Source organism: Myotis daubentonii, chromosome X, assembly GCF_963259705.1.
Source record: "Myotis daubentonii chromosome X, mMyoDau2.1, whole genome shotgun sequence".
Classification (NCBI taxonomy): Eukaryota; Metazoa; Chordata; class Mammalia; order Chiroptera; family Vespertilionidae; genus Myotis; species Myotis daubentonii.
Window position 1 is genome coordinate 14,668,340 of NC_081861.1, and position 23,898 is coordinate 14,692,237.

Consider the following 23,898-nt stretch of genomic DNA (forward strand, 5'->3'; position numbering starts at 1 on the left):
TATTTTAGAATATGCGGACATATTCTCATTGCGGGCTTCTACATACTACTATTATATCAAAATAGATAAAGTAGACAAAGTTCCTAAAGAAACTATGGACATGAACACTCAAGTAGATAAAAATAGCATGGTTCTATCGAGAGAATTAAGTAGCAGGACAAAAAAAAAATGCTTTCTTTACATGCAGACAGATTTTTCCAGAAGGGGGTAAAGAATCATGGGGCACTGATACACAATAAACACAAATCTAATTTAAAATTTAAAAAAAAACTGTTGGAGTGCCTACAATGTGTGAGATATACAAAGATGATGAAAAAACAGTCTCTGCCCTGAAGATGCTCAAAGATTAATAGGAGCAGAGGGGGACTATCGATCAACAGTAACTATATATACCATGGTAAAGACATGGAAGTTTAACTTCCCTGGAAGAGCTGTGAAAGGAGGTGGGATTGGGTCAGTAGGTTGGGGAGAGGGAATTCTAGGCAAAGGGATAAGATTTTTTTAAAGTAGGAGACAGTCTTTTGTATCCAGGAGACTGGAACACATGGAGTACATTCTCTGAATTTTGTGGGGTAGGGTGCTGGAGAGGCAGGAGAAAAGGCACCTGAGGAAATAAGGGAAAGGCAGGCTGGGATAAGAAGGTAGGGGAATTAAATAACAAGGTAAACTCCTTTGAATTTATTAATGGGCAATAGAAAGCCACTGAAGATTGTCTGGGAAGAAGGGTGACAGAAGGTATAGAAGAGTGTGCAAGCTAGACTGTAATTGGTAGAGATCGCGAGGCAGAAATTCTATGCAATTCATAATAAACTGACAAAAACAGACTGAAAATGGTCTAACTATCTGGGTCTGTTAAGCAGTATAGTAGTGTTGAAGAGATTATTTGTGCAACTTCATTTGAACTTCAGGTTTCTCACAAGCAAAAGGCAGATAGATAATACAACCTCTACCAGGCAGTGCTAAGAAGGACTAAATAACTATCAGAAAGCATTTATTGCAGGGTTTGGTATCAAGCAGGTAATAGTCAATGAATGTTAGTTTCCTTCTTGAAGTAAGGACTAAATCAAGGATGAAATACAAAATTATCACAGAGTATTTAAAATACTGCTAAAACACAACTGAAATATCAAAATACTTGCTTGGACTGCTGCCAAAGCAAAACTCAGAGAAAATGTGTCCACTCAAAAGGTGTAAATGGAAGCGGAAAAAAAAAAGAAAGAAAAGTGAGGCAAAGGAAAAACTAGTGAACCGAGTGTCTAAGAAATTTAGGGGTGAGCGGGAACACAAAGAAGCCAAAAAATAATAAAACTAAAAGTAGAAAGATAGATACAAAAACGGAATGAAGTTACACCAATAACTGGTTCTTTGGGGGGAAAAAAATAAACAAACTACACATTTGATTGAAAAAAACAATACAATCACCTTTAAAAAATCTTTATCCATTGATTTTAGAGAAAGAGAGATAGAAACATTGATATTGTTTTCTACCCATGCATGCATTCAGTGCTTGATTCCTGTATGTGCCCTGACCAGGGATAAAACCTGCAACACTGGCGTATGGGGACAATTCTCCAGCCAACTGAGCTACCCAGCCAGAACCAAGTTTTTTAAAAAAATACTGCATACTAAATAGGAAATTACAAACCTGACAGGCAAGAAGAAAATAGGCTACAGCAATAACACAGTGATAAGAAAAGTTATTTTTTAAGAAAAAAACCATGGTCAAAGCCAACACTACTCTGTGTTACTTTGCAAGAAACATTCAGACTAGAGAACAAGTATAAAATAAACTTTGCTTGGTTCTTCACAAACCAAAAAATGGAGGTTCCAATGGATATTCTGGCACTAACCACTATTTCCTAAATTTCACTTGTTCAATCACACCTTTAAAATAGATTTATTCCACTCTTCATCTGAATAAGTAATGCTAGCATATGATCATTAGTAGTCTGACATGGATCAAACTACAAAGTTAGTATCCTCTCTAAAATCTATATGGAGCCTTGGCTTGAGGCTCAGATTCTCTCTCCACGTTGTGGGGAGGGGAAAGGAATTGAGAGAGGGAGAGAAGAAGGGAGGGAATATACCTAGTAAAGAGATGACTCTATGAGTGTAAATGTTCTAGTATCTGTTTTCTGCAAATCAAAAGAATGCAGCTGAACTCTTTCTAGACCCTTCCATTTTCTCCAGTGAAAGCTGCTGGCTTAACTAGAACAGGCACACATGCACACACATGAATGCTCTGGGTGACATATCCCTGTGGGTGCTTCTATGTCTAACACTTCAGACAATGACCCCAACTGACGATCTGCTGACACTGTCCCAAACACTGAGCATAATCTTACTAACCAAATTTAATGTCTTTTAGTGGCCATTTTAACTGGTTTTATTAAGATAAAAATGTTTAAGAACATCTAACCAATAGATATAAGGAAGCACAAAAGCCAAATAAAAACAAATCACTTTTAAAGAGGACTATAAGAAGCCCAGGACTGCACAAAACTGTGTGGTCGTGGGTGGAACAACCTGGGCCTAAGCCTGTCTCCTCATCAGGCTGCTCATATATCAATCAATATGTTAATATAAGCAAAGTGAAAGCCCTGCGCCAATAATCAATTTTACTTAGTTTAGTTGCTACACCCATCTATATAATGAAGAGGTAATATGCTAATTTGTCCATTACAGTGTCCCAGCCACGACCAGTCTGTGGGCAGGGCCAGGGGCAGGGACTTCTGTACCCAGCCCTAAGGTCATGCTGCCTGTGTGCATCCCCATTCAGCACTGGTATGACGCTGTGGGGTGGGGGAGGGGGCTGGACTTGATGGGGACCTCAGGCCATGCCCCCTGCCCTGGCTCTGGGTCGGGAGACCTCAGACTGTGTCCCCCGCCCCAGCACTGGGCCGGGGGAATTCAGGCTGTGACCCCGCTAGCAGGGCTTGACAGGGTACCTCAGGCCACACCTCTCACCCAGTGGGTCTTGACGGGGGACCCCTGCCCTGGCTCCGGGCCGGGTGACCCAGACTGCGCCCCCCCCCCCGCCCCAGCACCAGGCCCGGGAGACCTCAGGCTGTGCCCCCCGCCCAGCAGGTCTTGACAGGGGACCTCAGGCTGAGCCCCTTGCCTGGTGGGGCTTGATGGGGGACCTCAGGCCATGCCCCCCACCCCAACTCTGGGCCAGGAGACCTCAGACCGTGCCCCCTGCCCCAGCTCCAGGCCAGGGGACCTCAGGCTGTGCCCCTTGCCTGGTGGGGCTTGACAGTGGACCTCAGGCTGTACCCCTTGCCCGCCGGGGCTTGATGGGGACCTCAAGCCACGCTCCTTGACTGGCGGGGCTTGATGGGGGACCTCAGGCCGCACCCCCCCCCGGGGCCGGGCCAGGAAACATGAGGCTGTGCCCCCCGCCCGGAGGGGCTTGACGGCAGTGTGGCCAGCCAGGTCTAGGTCTCACCCAATGGGGGTGGGATCCGCTGGGTCTGGTTCTCGTGCGTTTTTCAAAGCGCGTGAGGGTGGTGGGTGGGGACTTGACTCTAGGCCCCGCGGAGCGCCCCAGACTCTGACAGGAGGGAGAGTTTATATACATTTTACTAATTTTCTTTCATCTCTGACACTTCTATTATAGAAAAAGGGCAAATAGCAATATTATAATATTTCTTCGCATTAATTCTCTTCTTTTAATGTGCATGAATTCCATGCACCGGGCCATTAGTTTTTTATAAAACAGAACAGCTGTAACAATCTCATTTAGCAATCATTTTTCTCACTGTTAGGTCTTAATATAACCAAGAGACTCTTCTCCCTATTAGGACACAGTACAAATCATCAGTTATAAAGACCCCATCTCCAGAGCTTAAGTCAAGGCTTTCATGTTAAATTCTGGTCACCTTGTATGGACATGAACTATAATCAGGCAAGGCAATTAGAAACCCCAAGCTCAATATTGGCAAGCTTAACCCCGGAGTCCTAGGAAACCTACTAAAACTCCTCCAACCCACTGTTTCTCCCCTACAACAAAGTCTCCAGTGGTATATGTCTACTTACACTTAACATCACTCATCAGTACATTTGTTGAATGCCTCAACATCCTGGCCTTCAAAGAACTCACAGCCAAGAAAAATATGTGTGTAATTGCCAAGTATAAGAAAAATATTTTTAAAACCAGAAATTATACATTCAAATGAGACTTGTCTCCTTTAAACAGTTCCCCTGGGATGCAATGCACTATTCCACTTCTTTGCTCAAACCATCTTTAGAGTGTGCCTCCTGGAATCACTTGAGAGCATGCAGTCTGTTCTTCTGAATATCTTCATTGCTGTCAAAACTTGACCAAGATGATATTCAATTTTCAGAAACAACCAAAAGTCAGAGTCAAGTTTAGTGAATAAGATGTGTGATCAAACTAGGTGGCATTATTTGAGTTCAAAACTATATATGATTACAGAACAAGAAAACATTTCCTTATATGATTTGTAATCTGATTCCAAAGGAAATTTCAGATATGTAACAAGGAGTGTAAGCAATGGAATAGATGTACATACAGGGTGGGGCAAAAGTACACTGACAGTTGTGAGTACATAAAAAAAGTTTATTCTTGAATCATTTATTAACTAGAGACCCAGTGCATGAAATTCATGCACTGGGGGGGGGGGGGTCCCTCAGCCCAGTCTGCACCCTCTCGCAGTCCAGGAGCCCTTGGGGGATGTCCAACCAATGGCTTAGCCTGCTCCTAGTAGTCAGACATCCCTCTCACAGTCTGGGGCTCTCGCAGTCCGGGACCCCTCACTCCTTACCGCCTGCCTGCAGCGGAGGCTGGAGAGGCTCCCGCCACCACCATTGCGTGTGGGAGCACACTGACCACCAGGGGGCAGCCCCTGCGTGGATCATCTGCCCCCTGGTGGTCAGTGCGCGTCATAGCGACTGGTTGTTCCACCCTTTGGTCGATTTGCATACTAGCCTTTTATTATATAGGATTATTGTATTATTTCCCATATGAACTGTAAACTACTTTTGCCCCACTCTGTATATATTTCTCTTTTCCCTAAGTAGCTTCTTTGGAGGATGATACACATTTGGATGTATAAACTCTGAATAAGGTTCCCTTTATTTAATTAGTTAACTCATAAACAGAAGGCTCCTCAGTATAATGGACATACTATGTCGTGGGGTGGGGGAGACTGTCACTAAATTAGAGATTAGTATGGCATGCAGGAATAAGCACAACCTTCAGAAGTAGATCTACTTGTATTAGAATCCTGGTTTGGCCCCTTATTGCCTGTGTGACTTTAGGGAAGTCACAAGATCTCTAAGACTACAAAATAAGGCTGATATCTAGCTAGCAAGGTTGTTGTAAAGATTCAAGATAATAGATACAAAATACTGACACTGTGCCTGGCATATGGTAGGTGCCACATAAGTCACTGCTATTACTAATAATAACCTCAGTATAATCAAGAGACTTTTCTTACTACAGGTGCTTTGAGATGACAGAATGACAGGTAAACAGACATCTGGGTGGTGAGTAGTTCATTCACAGTACTGACATATACTTAGCGCTGTCTTTAAAAAACATAATATGTGAATAATATTTTAAGTAATTGTTAACACTGTGTACAGCATTTTTAAATTACATGGCACATGTAACTAGCAGTATTCCCAGTACACTGACATTTCACCACTGTCTGAACATACCCTGCCCTCCCATGAACCCGTGCCTTTGCATACTTTGTACCTTTCCTGCCCTCTGGGCTGACAAAACCCTATAATTATACCCTTCAAGATCGAGCTGTGGAACCTTCCCAGCATGCTCCAGACAGAATTAGTGGCTCTGCCCCTTGTGTTTTCACACATTTGGTTCCTGTCTCTGGAATGCCTCATCCTGTGTTGAGCCAGAATTTCTCTCTCCATTTCTGCTTCTTTTAGGCTTGAGCATGGAGAGGGACTATGTCCAATTTCTTTTTGTACTTAGAGCACAGAGCACATGTCTTGGCACACAGCAGAAACTTGGGAGATATTTGAGTAATGAATGCTTTAAATATGAATCTTTTACAAATAGACTGTTAAAGGCCAGGTAGCTGCCTTTTATTAATAATTACCAGAAATCACATTTCATTTTTTCCTGACTTCAAATAAGAGACAAGATAACTTAGACTCCAGAATAACTTTGTAAGTTGCAGCACATGGAAGTTTTTAAACACTACTGAACTCCTCAGTACTCCACACCCACTGGAAGGAATCCCTACAGCAGGGTTCCTCAGCTTTTTTCTCAATCCAGCATACCTGTACGATGCACCACTCTCTGTCAGGAGCTCACTGCAGACAACTCAGAATGCCTAGCAGAGTCCTCACAGCCTTCAAGCACTGCCTGGCTACCAGGGCTAAAGGTCCTCCTCTGAGCCAGTGATTCCACCAAGACAGCAGAAAATCCCAGTGCTTCATGGGGAGGGCAGGGTGATAACTGAATGCCACCTACTTCCAGACCTCTACCTCTCAGGAACACCTTGGAGTCAGAGTTTGCCAATTCTGTATACTTCTAATAGTTTGCTAATTCAATGAATAAGCTCCTTAGCTGTTAGGAAGCCTCAAGCATGCAAGGAAGGACTTGGTCCGTCCAGTGAATCTGTTTCAGCAAGTCCTAACCTGTGTAACTAAGAAGTAGTTCATGACCAACCAGTTCTATGCCAGATGGAAACAGGCAGAGGGTCACCAGTCTTATGCAACTGAGTGTTGACAATTGTGAATCATTCTCTGTCACTGTAGTTTTTCAGAGTGTTGGCAATACAGTAGCGAATTCAGACTGGCCAGGATCAAAAGGTTGGAAAGGAGATCTGGAGCCATGGCCCATGAATTGGGACCACCAAACCATGATAGTGACTATTTCTGTGACACACATAATCCAAGAAACAAAGGCAGTCACATCCCTCCTTAGTGTCATCGCCTTTCCTGTCTCTGCAGTGGAATGGCTGCTTTCTAAAGGAGGGAAGAGGATGAGAGGAAAGAGAACCAGGCCACAGACCACCAGGAAAGCAGTGACTGAAAGAAGCATTTCTAGACTTCTCTTATAGGCTCTGGAGAGTAATTCGTTCATTCATTCCACAAGTATTTCTTGAGCCAGATACTATTGCAGGTATGCATGGTACCATAATGAATGGAGCCCTGGCCCTGGCCCTATGGAGCTTATAGGAGAGGACTATAGTAGGGGATAATTTAGTAGGGGAGACAGGCATTAGTCAAATAAACACACAAATATAAGGGTACAAATAAGTACTACGATGGAGAAATACAGCATGCTACACAGATAGTACAAAATTGACTCAATGGACCTGGTCGGGAAAGTCAGAAGAGCTTTGAAGTGAGCTGAGATCTTAAGGATAAATAGGAGTTAACTAGGCCAGGAGGACAGGAGAAGAGAGAAGAGGGGAAAATCTCCAGCAAAGAGTACAGTATGTGCCAAAGTCCTGGGGTGAGAAGGAGATGTTGAACTGGTTCTAAATTAGAGGCAAGGGAGCAAGGCAGCGGTGATAAAGTTTGAGGTCCTAGCACAAGATATCTCTTGTCTAAACACCTCAGGTTGCTTTCTAGTTGTCTGGAGGGCCCTACTCCTCATGGAACAAGACTAAAGAACAATGTAAAAAACTAGATGTGCCCACAAGACATGACACACCACCAGCTAAAAATATATATATCAGACTTGCTGATATTCCCTGGCCACTGTCTTAGCAGTCACCACTGTGGGGTAATACCATTCACTCCCATTGATTCAGGAAAATGGCACCCTATAAAAGATTTTTAAACTTTTCAAGTAGAATTAAAGTGTTGATAAATATGCTGATGATTACTACAAATCTGTTTAGATACCTAATCGTTCATTGTAATTTTCATATACCAATTTTTTGAGGGCACAAGATGCTAGTGGGGGGAAAATAGCTAAAGATAGTATCTGTGCAGCACTATTTTGCTTTGGCAACTCTGAAAGCCAGTTAGATTACTCCTCAAAGTTCTTTGTGACTTCTGAATTATCTATCACCTTACAAAATATAGTCGTGGATCTTTCCATTTGTAAAGCACTTTGTGCTCAATCATTAATTTGGCCTCTCTATCCTGCTAAGAGATTATGGTCATTATACAGATAAAATGGACAGATAAAGGAGTAGTCCAAGGACAAAAAACAATTCAGGTTTGACATATCTTACTACCCTCACCAAACAATGCAAACACACAAGGCCTGTCCAACTCCAGCACCAATCCTGAAACCCAGCCCTAACTCCTACAAGCAGCAGAGGAAGACACTGCAGTTTGTTTTCAGTAACCTGCTCTCAACAAGATCCTCTATGTAGAGTGCCTTCAGGCCAAAAAAATCATGACTACAGTGACTGGGACTTTGTCACTCCAGACCCAAATATGAACTCAGTAGTGCTCAAAGAGGAACAAAAGCACCTAGGAAGTCACAATGGCTCATAGCTTAAAATGTCTCTGTCCCTAAGGAGACTGCACTCTCAACACTCTCTATGTCTTTCTCCCTCCCACCTCAGACTTTCTTTCATTCCCCATAAGCGGCCCAGATAGTGGGCTCCCACGGTACAATACTGCACGGTGCTGTAAACCATCTATTTACATGCCCTTCTCCACCCCCAAGCTGGAACATCCCAGCATCTGAAGCACCTGGCATAAGACCTCGCATACAAAAGGTTTATTGAGTGCATGGCTTCCAACCAGCAAATAAGGGAAATAAGCACAGCCTTCATAGAGTAGTGGACTTTAGAGATCAATTAGGTCAACTCCTTATTTTTCATATGAGCAGAGAATCACCTAGTTACATATGGCCTTGTCTCCAATCCAGGTCTCATGGCCCGGTTAGGTTCCCTAATATTTCATAAGTGCCTACTATTTGTCAGACATGATGGGAGGTGCTAGGGACAGTGAGATGATCAGGAGATGGTCCCTGCTTTAGGGAGCGCATAGCCTGGGGGAGGGAACAGTTACAGAACATTTGGGCAAGTGCAAGGACAGATGCTTGATTCTTTAGCCAGTGTTCTCTCCATATTGTCCACTGTTATTCCCCCACTGGGAAATAGGACAGCAATATCTACCTCCTGCAAATAAACTTAGAGTGAACGTATGAGAAAACCCGTATGGAAAACTGTAAGGTTCACCCCCAAAGGCATTATGTAAGGTATTGCCATACCCTGGCACCGACTCCAAGGATTCAACGTTTCAGATATCTGCCCCACAAAGAAGCAAACAAGGGAGGAATGGGCTTACCTCCAAGGAAACCTCAAAGGCTGAGAAGACCTGTGGGATAGGGGAGTGCGGGCAAGTGAAATGGCCCTTGTGAGGGGAATAGGGGGCAGGCAGAGGGGTGCGAAAAGCTGGAACTGAGAGGGGGACGTTGGGACAGCAATAAGAGAGGGCACGCCAAGAAGACCGGGGTTCCTGGCCGGGAGAGTAGATTGTGCCACAGGCCAGAGGACTGAAGGCACCGGGCGCGGGAGGAGGAAGCGGGCCTGGGCCCAGACCAACTGTTTTCCCGGAGAGTCTCTCGCACCGGCAGGGAAGCTCAGGCAGGCGCCCGGAGCTGCAGGTGCCCTGCCTCTCTCCCTGCGGCTTAGCGCCGGTGAGCCTCCCTAGAGCCGAGCCCGCAGCGCCTCACCTCGGGTTGAAGTCCTGGAAGAGGCCCCTCAGGTTCATGGCGGAGAACTTCACCGCGGCGGCCTCCTCCTCCCCCCGCCCCCCCCGCGCAGCCTGCGCTTTACAACGGGTTCATGGTGCCCGCGCGCCAGCCGCGTCCCCGCTGCTGCCGCTGCCACCCTGAGAAACCAGAGCCACCGCCTCCCGCCCCTCCTTCCGGGATGCCGTACAGCAGTCGCGCATGCGCCCTAGGCCCCGCCCCTCCACCCTGTGAAGAGCCTGGCTCTTGAGCTATGCCAGTCCCTGACCCTTTCCCTTCCTGGCGTGCTGAGGAGACTTTGGGGTCTAGAGGCTGGTGGAGACCGGGGTCCTAGGGAGGGGCGAAGAGCCCAAGGAGGACGCTGACCAGGTGCAGACTTGCGGGGAGGGAGCAGCCGCTTAGGAGGCCTGCAGTAAGGTCTTCCAGGACACCTGCCTTGACCCATGCTGCCTTCTGGACATTTCTCCTAGTGAGTACTGAGCCTCCTAGGGAAAGGGAAGAAGTGGCCAAAGGTGAGAAGTTGCATTTTGGCGATCTTATCCCAGGCTTCACTACTCAGATGTGTCAGTGACTCCAACGTTTGCTTCTCAGCTTCCCTCCCAAGGCGCAGACCAGCTCAAAGGGATATGCTGGCCTACCCAAACTCAGGTTACCCTGCACCAAAGTCATCTTCCCTCCCTAAGGCCTACCCCTACTAGGTTGCCTTCTCCTTTAGCAGCAGACATTCACCGGTGGGGGTGGGGGATGCCCAAACTGGAAATCTGGGAATCATCCTTGCTTTGCTAACCTAATTCAGAGACTCCTTGGCTCCTGCCTAGACTTTTTGGTCACCTTACATCTGGCCTCTGTCCCCATTGCAGACCATCTATTTCAACTCCCAGGTTCATCTTCATTGGACAAGTCAACATCTTTGAGCCTCAATTTTTCTCCTCTGCAGAGATAATAAAACCTACTTTCTAAACGTGTTGGGAACATTCTATGACAACTTGCATGATACACACTAGGTGCCCTAAGAATGCTGTTGTTGTTTGGTGCTCTTACAGTTGTCTACCTCCTCAGGGAGTCTGTTTACTTTTGGAACTGGAGAGCAGGACAAGCTCACAGCAGGTGACTTAGTCTCCCTTCTTCATTTCCTTCTGGATTATTTAAGAGTTTTCCATGAACACAGCAATACTTTAGACATTACTCTGGTATTGTGGATAATAGTCGTTGTTACAATACCACAATTTCATGAATGGAAATTTTATACAGGTAAGCCCTGAGGCAGCTTCAGAAGATCACAATTATGATAGGCATATTTGCTGTGATGTATCACCTTTCTTCTGAGAACCTGAAAACATCTCACAAGTAGTAATTTGGCTTCCCAAACCCACTGGGAAATGGGTATTATTATATGAGCTTGTTTTAAGGATGAGTACTCTAAATCAAGTTTGTCAACTGCTGAAGCACCAGAGTTTTGGGTCCACCTCCCCTGCCTATCCTTCAGGCAGAGTCAACCAACCCTTAGGAGGTTCCCAATGAACATTTAAATACAGGAGAGAATGCTGAGGCACAGAAAAGCTTGTAGAATGTGCCCTGAGCCACCCAGCTAGCAAGGATGTAGGAGTAAAGATGCAACTGGGGGGTTGGGGGGGGGGTTCTGGCTGAACTTGTAACCCACACGCAGCTAGAAAGACGTACTTGACAGTGGCCAGTGCCATCTTAATTACTGTCAGACTCACCCCAAAAAGGCAATAAGGAGTAAAATTGTTTGTCTGATAGGACACTTGACTAATAGGCATTGTTGCCCTTTCAAGAGTTTCATAGAGACCAGGCAAGCTGTCAGTGTCCCCAGAGCCTTGATGGCAGGTACTACTTTGGTGAAGTTACAAGGAGTCACACAGCTGAACCCTCTGCTCTGAAGGACCACAGTGGGCCCAGAGATGACCACGTCAGGGGGTACTGTTTAGCCTAGGCCAGTGGTTGGCAAACTGTGGCTTACGAGCCACATGCAGCTCTTTGGCCCCTTGAGTGTGGCTCTTCCACAAAATACCAGGTGCGGGCACACACGTACAGTGCAGTTGAAACTTCGTGGCCCATGCGCAGAAGTCGGTATTTTGTGGAAGAGCCACACTCAAGGGGCCAAAGAGCCGCATGTGGCTCGCAAGCCACAGTTTGCTGAGCAGCAGTTTGCCAGCCACTGGCCTAGGGAATAGGACACGAATACACAACAAATTGTCCATGTATTCTTTTGTTCTGACAAATTGCCAAGGAGAACATACAGCCCTGTCCACGAGGATATATGGCAATAATAGGACTTAACCAAGGCCTCACATACCCAATTTTCCAGAAGTATTTGTACCGCACTGCTTCAAATTTGCTGTGCTTTCAAGGAAAGCAAAGTTGTCCTGTGGCTCACACCCCGGGGCAGGCTGGAGGTCAGGCACATGGCAGGTCAGCAGTCTCCTGCACAGTACCCACAGGGACTATACTCTCTTGCATCCACAGGGGGTATCTATGAGGCCCTTTTGGATAGGATCTCTGGTGCTGGGCAAACATGGCTTTGCCTCTGATTCTGCCTTGTGGATACCCACTGGTGTCACACACTACATCCTGCCACTCCGCAATGAGCCCACCCCTATCCTTATGCCAAATCCCAGCAAAGGGACCAAAGACAGGCTAAGACCTGGGACCAATTACTCTCCCAGGACAGCTGCCACACATAGTTCCTGCAGAGGACGTTAGGTGAGAGCCAAGCAGGAAGTCAGCACCTTGCTCAGGAGGCTGGAGTTCAGAGCAGGCTATAGTCCTGGCAGGGGAATGGTGATTTCTTTCTTTGTTTTTTTAATTTTTTTTATTAGTTAAGGTATTACAAATGTGTCCTCATCCCCCCCATTAACCCCCAACCTTCCTCCAGCCCCCCCGCCCCGCACACTCATGCTCGGGAATGGTGATTTCTTATGGGAGCAGGACCAAGGCTGAGACCCATCACACCAGCCACTCATGGGGCAGGCTCAGGGCATCTAAAAAAATGTCAGAACATTCCTGCTGATAGGCAGTAAAGCTCTTGTGTACTCTGCCCCAACATCATCAGGACTGGCCAGACAACTGGGTGATGTGTGTTTGCAGAGGCTACATTACAGGTTTCTGTACCCTGAAAAGTCCTCCCTGAAGAACCTGGGAAATTCTCAGGATGTTCAAGCTGTCCCTGCCCTGTGGTCCATAGCCTCCTTGTGTGAGCACTATCTCACACCAATCAGTTCCCTCCAGGAATGGGCATTTGGTGTTCCTACTTTCATCCTGCAGTGCCCCACAGGGTTCTGGTCCTGGCACTTGTCCCAAGGACACTCATTTCATGATGTCCCGAGGGTTCCAGCTCATCTCCTGCTGCATCTGCCCTGAGTTCTTCCACAGGCCAGTCCAGGGCAACTCAGATGGAATCTGGTGGGTGTTCCTCGTTCCAACTCTCCTGGGATTGCTGAGCATCTTCCAAGCCTGCATCCCTGGACCCTAAAGCCCTCCTCTGTTCAGGTCCTTTCCAAATTCTCACTTGGCTCTCAGGTATCTGGGGCCTGGGAGGGGACATCCTGTTGACCACCCCTGCCATCTTCTACCTTCCTCTGCTCAAATTGCCTGTTTGGAACACAAGATCCAAGCTGGTTTTGTGGGTGACTGACAAGGCACCCTTGCCACCCTCTCTACCCTCAGCCTCATCCTCAGACACCAACCCCTAATAATCACCTGAATAAGACCATCAGTTTAATCAAGCATTTGAGCATAACCATGGGAATTATTTGAAAACTGGTGGCCTGGTGCACAAATTCATGCACATTGAAAGGAAATTAATTAGAATAAATATTTTAATATTGCTATTCACCCTTTCTCTATAATAGAAGTGTCAACCAAATTCACAATTGACAATGACAGATGGAAATCCATGTGTGCAATTGGCCCCAGTGAGAGCTTTATATATATATATATATATGTATAAACTTGCTTAATTAGACCTGTTTTCTAATTTAGCTAAACTTTTCCCAGCCCAGTGAAGCACCCCAAATTCTCTTTCAGGTAACTGCCAGCAACACAGCAGTAAATATCAACATGAAGCAGATTATTATTGTAGATCACGCAGGGAGAACAGTGCGTAAAATATTTAACTGCAGCAGTATTTAACTATAGTCTGCACAGTGACAAAAACCTGAAGTCATTTTCAAGGTCTGCCATTTCTTACTTCTTTTCAGTTGGGTCAATTTCTAAGCTTTCTAAATCTCCCTTTTCTGGCTAATGAAAAGAAAGTAGGATTCCACCGAGTCTCTGATCTACCTATTCCAGGACTTCTGTGAGGATCAAATGAGATGAGGAACAGGAAAATGCTTCACGGACAGTTGGTTAAAGTGTGAAATGTTTGCACCTGGCTATAAAGCAAGTTGTGTCCCTGGGCTGAAGAAACTGCAAGAAGGTTAGTTATTGCTACGTGACATCATTACTCAGTGCCCACAGCCACCGTTTCTGGGCAGGGCTGAGCTGTGGGCCACATTTTTCACCAGGGGGTCTCAGCAGCGTTGGCTGCAATTTGGTGGGGTGTTGCTCTGGGGTGGTGGCAGGGACTGTGTCCACTTGGGGGAAGCCAAGTGTTGCTTTGTGGGCGGCAGGTCTGCAGTGCCATTTCTCTGTAAATGGCCAGTGAGCATCACAGAAGCTCCTGCACTGAGTGTCTGTCGCCTGGTGGTCAGTGTGCGTCATAGCCACTGGTTAGATGGACAATTAGCATATTAGCCTTTTATATATATAGAAAATAACTTGCAGTCACAGTGATTAGTCACATGACAATGATTATTATTTATCCATCACTAGGAAACTCCCCAGGAAGATATCTCACATCCTGCCAGCTTTGCCTGAATCATACTGGCTGAAAGGGGATACTCTTCTGGGGCTGTCATATGAAGATAACTGCACATGAACATCATTACTGGGGACACAGGAAGAGCAAAGCCCTAAGATGTGCAGACTGGGGCCAGGGTGAAGAGAGAGTGGAGAGCAGTGGTGATGGGGGCAATGGGCAGGGACCCAGAATGAGGACACCACCATGCCAACAGAGCCAGTTGGCTGCCTGCCTCCTTATCACCACTCATCACAGCACTGAGGGGTAGATTGGAGAAGCTCAGGAGCCTAGGGATGCAGTAGGCATGAAGGAATTCCCGCAGCCAGCTACCAGTGGGCCGGCTCCTCTTTTAAACATCCCCATCCCTGCCCAGGGCCTTAAAGGCACACAATCTGGCATCTCACTTCTCAAGGGAAAATGTGCGTGGCTTAAGTCTCTGGGTGAACTAGCACACTGCTCTGTGTCTGCATTCTCATGGCCTAAGAATGAATCCGCAGACCCTGTGCAGCCTTCTGTAGAAATTGCTGTGATAAACAATGCTGCTGCTCAACATTCAGTGGCAAAGGGTCATCACACAGCCCTTGCTAAGTACAAGATTACTGGCAATGCAGGGTCCCCATTCATTCAGGGAAGAGGAAAACAAGGTGAGGATGAGCACTTGACATCTCCCAGTCAACAGTTGCATGGTAGAAGCTCCAAAATATAGTTGCTGTAATCTGTGGTGACAAAATCCCCTCCATTTCTGGGAGGACTTTCTCAGAAAGTCACATTTCCCTTGAAATTCTCCATCTTTTTCCAGTGCCCCCCACTACTATGTGAAAGATGCTTCAAATCCCCCATCACATGTAATTTTCAAATCATTCTACACATCTCAGCAGAGAAAGCTCACCCTCTTAATTCCAGAGGACCTTTCTGCACTTTCCATAGCAATACCCCCTGAAATCTCATGAGGCTGTGGATTTTCTCCTTTCTTCCTGTTCAATATCACAATATCTACCTGTGGGTCTCTGCTGCCTTCCACATTTCTGAGTGTACATGAACAAGGTAACTGGTGTATATTGGATTTACAGTAGTTAGTAGCTATTTCTTATATAGTTTTGACCCCAGACACTACCAATCTCTCCTTTGAAAATGTGTTTCTCTGGTCAATCAAAGATCTCAGAGCCCAATTAGAAACTAAATAGTAAATGAGCCAAAATGGCTGCTTGCTGAAATTTCCTCCTAAAAGATAGACTATTCTTTGTGGGTGTGGACTCTCAAAAACAGGGTGCAACCAACACAAAGCCCCCAGAATTCCAGTCCAATACCAACTTCTTTCCTCTTTGCAGCTACCCTTCCATTAAAACCACCTATTTTCCTTCCTGTCATCTCACTAATATCCAGCACTTGCTTATAGTTGACCGAGGTAAACTGAAGGTAACTGTAATAAATTGTCAATTCAATGGAGTCAGCCCTGGCTTTCCCAGGCCAGAAAAAAAGAGTGCATGTCCAGTAACTTAGGGGCATTGTTTTAAGGAGCAAGACCCTTATTGCTCAGGAAATCCTTGTAGTTAATGGGGATAAAACACCTATCTCTTCACTGTGTTCTTCTGAAATGAGACAGAAGCACAGGACAGACAACCTTCCCTTCCTGACTGGGGTGGATTTTTCTCTCTGATTTATACATGATCCAGAAGGAAATTCAGAGCAATTCTCCATTTCAGACGTTTACGTCCAAGATACACCATCTGCACAGTCTAGCCACTGCCACCACCCAGCCTCTTTACAATCAACCCCCACAAGGGAAACACAGCTTCCCAAAGCCCCAAGCTGTCCTGGCTCAAGCCATTTACACTTGAGTGCTGTCCCCTGGAGCCCCACTGCCTCTCCCCTTCTATTACTTGTTCTATGGAACTTAGGGGACACCTCACCACTTTCCTCACATGACTGTGGCTCCTAAACTATCATCCTGTGTGTGGGTGTGCCCTGCTTATGTTGGTGTCCCCACTACTAACACAGGGCCTTCCAGAGGACATAGGCTCAGTCTAGGGATTAAATGAACCACTGAACCATCTTTATTCAGATTAAATCCCTCCACTTTCTTGAACGAACCAAGCAAATCCAAGGATCCTTATACAGTTTGTTTCATAGAAAGACAGACAAAAAAAGGATCAGAAATAAGAATTAACAACCTTTTGCTTTTATTTTTGTTTCGTGAACCCATTGTTTGTACCGATGAGGTCTTTCACATTTCCAAGGAAATCTTTTTCCAATGCCATATTATCTAGTTTGGGATCACAGAGTAGGATGGGAAGTGTCCCAATTTGTGTTACACAACAGCAAAACTCTTTCTTTTGAACTAGATAGTACAAATAAATGTATGGTCAATGTCATTCACAAACTTAGATACTGAAGCTTCTGAAACGTCTATGGAAAGGAACAACATTTGAAAATTTCGACACAAATCAAGGATAAATTTCTAAACCCAAAGATACTACAGCCTTTATTCCTCCAACTTTCCCTGGGCCTCACTACCTAGAATGTTGACTACCCCCTTCTCAAACACAGAGAAGAATTGGCCTCACATCATGTCAGATGTGGGCCTGAAACATGCCTGGGGGAAACTTGGTTCAGGCTCCCTCTTCCTCATCACTCAGAGCCTCTTGAAACAGGGATGGGATAGACCTGGGATCCTTTCTATAATCTCTGAGAAAAAACTTGAGGACTTTCAACTTGGTGGTCTCAGCGTGGGCCCTAGGGCCCCACAGGAACTCATAGCGTGCAGGATCACTGTTGGGCACCTGTCGGTACTCCAGGTACTTTTCCTGCACCCAAACTTTGGTGAGGAGCTCCCTGGGCTCCCCATAGATCCAATGCTCCTTCCCATCACACACACCCATGACATTCAGTGCTTCCCAGACATTCTCCTCAGGGGCACAGTCACCCTCTGCAAGGATCAATCTCAGGAGCATGACCAGGAGGCCAGTGTTGGGCATGGATTGCCCATTGGACACCATCCCATCATATGTGAGCCCCAAAGTGGTGACCAGGACATAGGTGAGGTTGCTGGGGTCCACTTCCTTCACATCAATGCCAAAGAGGAGCTGCATGCATTCAGAGGCTAGGCTGAAGATCTCAGGGAAGTGGTCCTGATACTTTCTTATGACTCTACTCAGCATTTCTGCCTTAGTAGTTGGCTGCTTTGCACGATACTTCAGGAGTAGAAACTCCACCAGTTCAGTCATCTTCAAATATAGGGCATCATGGAGTGACGACTCAGCATCTCCAGAGTCCTCTCTGCTGCTTGTCTCCTGTTCATCTTGGCTGCTGAAGCCCTCATCTTCAGACTGGCTACACACAGGGGCCGCCATGGCAGAGGCAGAGTCAGGAACCCAGAGGGCTCTGGGGAGGACTTGGTGTCTCAGCAGCACACACCTTCTCTAGGCTGCGTGGGAACAAGGCAGAGAGGGACAAAGATAAGGAGACAGACACAACCAAGTCCTCATTCCTAAACAGCTGCACTTCAAACAGGCTTTGATTCTCCCTTGAGTCCTGATGGTCTTCCTTGAGATTACAGAGATCCCTTTCTAACCCAGAGGCATGATGACTCGTGTTGGCCGTCAACCAGACTGTGGGTAGGAGATGGGCCATGGGGAACAACCAGTTGGATAAAGAGAGGGAACCTGAGGCCCTTGCTGGCATGGTTCAGTGGTTAGAGGATTAGCCTGCCCACCAGAGCATTTAATTCCTGGTCAAGAGCACATATCTCAGTTGCAGTTACAATCTCTGCTCCAGGCCTGGACGCTTGTGGTAGGCAACCAATGAATGTGTCATTAACACATCAATGTTTCTCTCTCGTTCTCTCTCTCTCTACCCCCTCCCTTCCACTCTCTAAAAAGCAATTGGGGAAAGTATCCTCACACCTCCTATGAGGATGAAAAAAGAAGAGGGGGAATGTGAGTATCCTCAGCTGAGAAACACACCCTCAGTGGCTCTGAAAATGGAGAATTTTAGGGCTACTCTATAAGGGTGTTCTTAGGTCTCACAGGGGTCTCTCCGCCTGGGCAACTTTCCCCCTAAGATCCTGAAGGTGAAAGTAAGAAGACTCCTCAGGGTGCAGCTAGCACATTTGGAGATACTGGGTCTGACAGTGGTCCTGTAGGGTGGGAGGGTATAAAGTCTCTTTATGGGGGAATGATCCTTCTGTACCCACTGAAGGCCTGCTTCTCCCACCCCACCCCCTGCTTTCCTGAGATCACACTCTTACAACAAGAACACACATCCCTGAAACTTAAGAGAAGTGAGAGGTCCCCATATTTCGAAGCACCTGTATAGGGGCTTATCATTGCCGTCAAGGGACAGCAATGTGTGGCCATAATCTATGGGGCCTGGCTTCCTGCCTCACCTAGCTTGAGTCCAGATCAGTAGATCAAGGCCCTGCCATTCCTGGGTCCATGGAGGTGAAAATGGAAAGAGGCCCAGCCTGAAAGCCCTGCACATGGTTTCCAGGGCTCACAATAGGAAAAGACAAGATTTTTTTTTGGGGGGGGGCACCCACTTTGTTCTGGAGATTGGGCTATACTCTTTCCACCTTTAGGGACCTCACCTTGACTCTTGGCAGGACGTAGGACTCTGCTCTCAGTTGAACAGGTGTACTTCCTCAAATGACCTGATGTTGTCCTCTCAGACCAAGGTCCTCACCTCCCTAAGAGACTACAGAACAAAGTGAGACAGTTTCATATCCATGCCCCAAATCATCCCTACCCCTGTCAACATCACAAAAGTCTAGCAGCAGAGACAGGGCTCTCTATCCTGGTTGGATTGGCCAAGTACCCCTGTAGATTATTCACTTTTACTCTTGCCAGGACCTGCCCTTTTTCCAGGCCCTCCTCTTGGAACTCTTGACCTCTCCCACCAAAACCTCTCCTCTTTGATGACTCCCCACTTTCCTGTCCATGATAGAAAAGAGAATGCCACTTAAAGCCAACATTCTTCTTTCAGGTCTGAGAACAGGGGACATCTGGACTTTGTTTCATCCTTCCATTTCTGAGAAGTCGGTGCACATTCAGGTTTCACAAAAGGTCAGCACATTGTCACCTGGAAGATCGTGAGACACTTCCCTCCCTTGACCTCACATTTTTCTCAGACCCAGGTCCTCACAGATCAAGGCCTCTCATAGACCTCAAGTGAAGTCTGTGGCTATTACATCAGGCAACCAAGCCAGGGGATAGCCAGGCTACCAGCAGGGGACTGAAAAATTCCTTGGAGTGTTTAACCCTTCCTCTCATCCTCACCTTGTTTCCAGGTAAAGACTGGGCCATGACTACAAACCTCAACTTGCTCCTTTCTGACCTTGTCCTTGGCTCCAGAGTTCTCTGAAGTGGTGGGGGCTGATGGTTTCTGGGAAATGGTACTCAGCCAGACAACTCAGCCTCCAGGACTCAGGGTGCTGACAGCAGAGGCAAATCTGGATTCTGTGGGAGCCCCCAGTCCTCTTTTAGGTCAATAACTTGATTCTATGCAAGACTGGGCCTCTTCCCTCTATGGGCCTGTTGCCAGCCTCTCTGATGTGGCCCTCACCTCTCTCAGACTTCCGGGGTGAAAGTCAGTGACCATTATTTATGAAAGCATTCATGGTGCCTACCAGGGCTAAAACCAAGAGTGAGCTTTTGTGGGGCCTCTAGTTGGGGGTTCCTGGATCCACTCAGTCCTCCCTCCAGGTCCTCATCTTGACTCTGGCAGGCCCTGGGTCCTCTCTCTGCATAACCAAGGTCCTGTTCATTATAATAAAACCCAGAGTTTCATGGGCCCAGATGTGAAGCCCTGAAATACCACTTGGCTCGGGGAAGCATCTCTACACTCTGTTCTGTGGACCAGAGGCCCTACACTTTTTAAAAGTTTCTATCTTTATTGTTCAAAGTAGTATAGATGGGAGAGTCAAGATGGCAGCTGGCAGGATGGTAGGGAGGGAAGAAAGTGTGACTGAGTGAATGAGTGAGCAAAAGGGGAGTGTGTGGACGTGGTGTGTGTGTGTGAGGGACAGTTAGATCCTGCCGGAGTCTCGGGGGCTGGCAGACCAGGCTATAATAGAGGGGGGGGGGGCGGGGGACACTGCTACCCCTGCAAGCACTACTCGAGCGGATGGCTCTGGCACAGAAATGACACATCTTGAAGGGGAGAGCTTTTGTGACTAGGAGCCCAGCCTTACCACCACCCAGACTGGCCTCAGACACCATACAGGACCCTACAGCCACTCCAGCCAAAGACCTGTTACCTCATCTGCAGACCCACAGACACTGGCACTCCAGACTCCCTGGCCACAGGATCTTGTGAGCCACAGAGTTTGCCCCCCTCCTGCCAATCCTGCCACTTCAGCCACAGGCCCTACCCAGCTACCCAACACCTGGGCCCTCTGGTGAGTCTTGGAGTGAGCGACCCTCCTGCCAAGCCCACCGATTCAGACACAGGCCCCACACGACTCGGCACATGGACCCCTTGGTGAAAGCAAAAATGGGGAGAAAAAGAAACAACCCCCAAAGGAAAGAAAGGGAGGAATTGCCAGAAAAGGAATTAAATGAAATAGCGGCATGCAATGTCAGAAAAAGAATTCAGAGGAAGGACCATACAGTTTGTAAACCAGCTGCATGAGAAAATCAACAACCTATGTAAGAATCAAGAGAAAATGAAGAATGATATAGCTACAATAAAAAACACAATGGAAGGTTTCAATAGTAGAATAGAAGAAGGTGAGGACTGAATTAGCAAGTTAGAAGACAGGGCAGAAAAACACATCCAATCTGAACAGCAATTGGAGAAAAAAATTAGAAAGCATGAGGAGAGTCTAAGGGGGTTTTGGGACAACATGAAATGAAGTAACATATGTATAAAAGGGGTGCCAGAAAGACAAGAAGAGAAGCAAGGATTAGAAAATCTATTTGAAGAAATAATGACAGGACATTCTGGGGGTGGCCAATGTGGGCACAGAGACCACACCATCTTGAAAAACAAAACTGTTTGAGATTAGGATTCTAGCCTCACCACCACAAATCGGGACCCTACAGCCACTAGGGACAAAGACCTGTGACCACAGCTGAAGACCCACAGACACCAAGAATCCAGACATCCCAGCCTCAGATTTCTGAGCCACAGAGCCCATCCCCCTCTGCGCAGGCCTGCTGCAGTGGCATAGGAACTGCTAGATCTGCTCCATGCAAGCAGGCCTCCTGCCCACACAGGGCAGCTGCGCTCCCTGAGTTTGAGCTTGGGCACACAGACCTGGGAGGTTGTCTCCCGCAGCATGGAATCGCGTGACCAGACCCCACAGCCACACAGGGTGGCTTTTCCACCTGACTGATTTTGGGCAAGCTCATATGGAAGTCTGTTTCCCGGAGTGCAGGAGTGGATGTCCCGCTGACACAGGGTGGCTGTGCAACCCGGTCCCCGAAGCAGATCGGGGACCCTGATTCCCCACGAGAGAGGCAGCACTGAACACCAGTGACTTGACTCTGTTTCTCATTGCACACACGTGGGATCCCTGATTCCCAGTGAACACACACTAAGATCTAGTGACTCCAATTCTCAGTGCATGCGCACACAGGGACCCTAATTCTCGGTGTGAGGGTGCACCAAGAAACAGAGATTCTGATACTTGATTCTCAGCATGGGCACAGGGAGACTCTTGGCACATGCTATGGAACTCTGATTTGGGGCACACGCCAGCATGGTCTCTTTTTCAGCATGGTGCAGGCAGGGTCCCTGATTCTAGGTGTGTGCACGAGACCACACTGAGCGCCAGTGACTCTGATCCTGGTCGAGTGTGGCTCCCACCAGCCCAAGGCAGCCACACGTCTTGGTGTTGGAGCTCTTCAGTGACACTCAGGTGTTGCGAAGCTCCCACTGCACATGGCCCAGGCCTCTACAACTCAGCATTTGAACCTTCTAGTGATAGTTAGAATGGGGAGACAACAAAACAATCCGCAGAAGAAAGAAAAAGAGGAATTGACAAGAAAAGAAATAAGTGAAACAAAAGCATGCAACATGACAGAAAAATAATTCAGCGTAATTGTACAGTTCATAAACCAGATGGACAAGAAAAACAACAACCTATGCAAAAACCAGGAAGAAATCAAAAGTGATATAGCTACAATGAAAAGCACCTAGATACCAGATTTCTGGAATGTTTTCCCATTGACATCCAGGACGCAAAACCCTTTGGAGTAGACACCACCTTGTCTGAGCTCTGCTATCCCTCTCTTCCACCCAGTATGAGCTGTGGCATCCTGCATGCACAGCCTAGAATGCATGGCGAAGCCCTTGTTTGAAATTACCTTGCTGCTCCGTGAAGACACAGGGCCAATTCTGTCATAAAAGTGTAAAAAAATTAAGTCTTAAAAGAAATACAATATGAACCACAGTATCTGAACAATAAAATTTGAGCAGGCCCTAAGGGAGATTGAAAATTGTGATGAGTTGGCACTTATGTCTAGGGTGGGAGTATGGGGGAGTAGGGAAGTTGGGAGGGACTGTAGGCTGTATGACACAGATGACAGGGAAGGTAGGAAGAAAGATTTTAAACTTATGCTCTATATCTTGGCACAAATCTGGAACATTCAGACCACAAATGCCAGTAACCTTGGGGGAGTACCACTGCCTTGGAAAAGCTGGGGCAGTTGAGGTATATTATCCAGAGACTATGCTAATAATTACCTGAAACCATCTTGGTGGGTTAGTGCTGGCTTTTCAAAAATTACTGTCTTAATAGTTTATAAAGAACAGACTAGAATTAGAATAGTGAGTAACATAATGAATCATGTACATTAAGAGTAGGCATCTTTGCATAAAATACCTTACATGGTATCTATATATATAAAAGCCTAAGCGACCATTACTACTGAATGACTGGAACAACCAGTGGACCAGTTGCTATGACATGCACTGACCACCAAGGGACAGACGCTCAATGCAGGAGCTGCCCCCTGGTGGTCAGTGCACTCCACAATCAACCTCCCGTGGCCCCTCCCCCTGGCTGGCTAGCCCCCATTGGCCCCTGGTGCTAAACCATTCCTAGAGACCTGCTTCTGTGTCAGGGTTTCAGACGTAGCAGAGCAGCTCCCTCACTGTGATCTATTGAAAGCAAGCTCTGAACACAAGGGTTTGTCTTGCTCCTGTCCTCTCCCGTCCCCGGGGGCCACCCACCTGCTGTGGTGGCAGTGTGGCAATGAGGGAAGGAGGAGGGCAGGGGGAGCCATGAGGTGGTGGGGCACTGAGGGCGGCATTGGCTTCAGGTATCTGTTCCTTCCATGCCTGGCCTGGTGACCATCACCCCCTCTCCTGACCTCGCTGCGGCCTTCAGGCCCTGGCTGGGATGGGGAACTGGGGGTGGGTGGTGATGAATGTG

At 47.0% G+C, this 23,898-nt stretch overlaps 2 protein-coding genes across 2 annotated transcripts in view; both read right to left on the bottom strand.

Annotated features, from left to right (window-relative positions):
* LOC132225186 (transmembrane protein 185A) overlaps positions 1-9,834 on the bottom strand; it is a 42,450-nt gene extending 32,616 nt beyond the window's left edge. The window contains exon 1 of the mRNA XM_059680474.1: positions 9,644-9,834. Within this exon, the coding sequence (XP_059536457.1) occupies positions 9,644-9,681 (38 nt within the window). The 5' untranslated portion in view covers positions 9,682-9,834. The remainder of the gene's footprint in view (positions 1-9,643) is intronic.
* Positions 9,835-16,679: 6,845 nt separating this feature from the next.
* On the bottom strand, positions 16,680-20,449 carry LOC132224159 (melanoma-associated antigen 10-like). The gene is made up of 3 exons (XM_059679264.1): positions 20,146-20,449; positions 19,108-19,214; positions 16,680-17,946 (listed from the first exon to the last, which is right to left on the bottom strand). Exon 3 carries the CDS (start codon positions 17,870-17,872, stop codon positions 17,132-17,134), a length of 741 nt encoding a protein of 246 aa, XP_059535247.1. The 5' UTR covers positions 17,873-17,946; positions 19,108-19,214; positions 20,146-20,449; the 3' UTR covers positions 16,680-17,131.
* Positions 20,450-23,898: the final 3,449 nt, after the last annotated feature.

What these genes read in the sequence shown, in the direction of transcription:
- LOC132224159 (XM_059679264.1), bottom strand. Translation starts at nt 17,872, where the DNA reads ATGGCGGCCCCTGTGTGTAGCCAGTCTGAAGATGAGGGCTTCAGCAGC.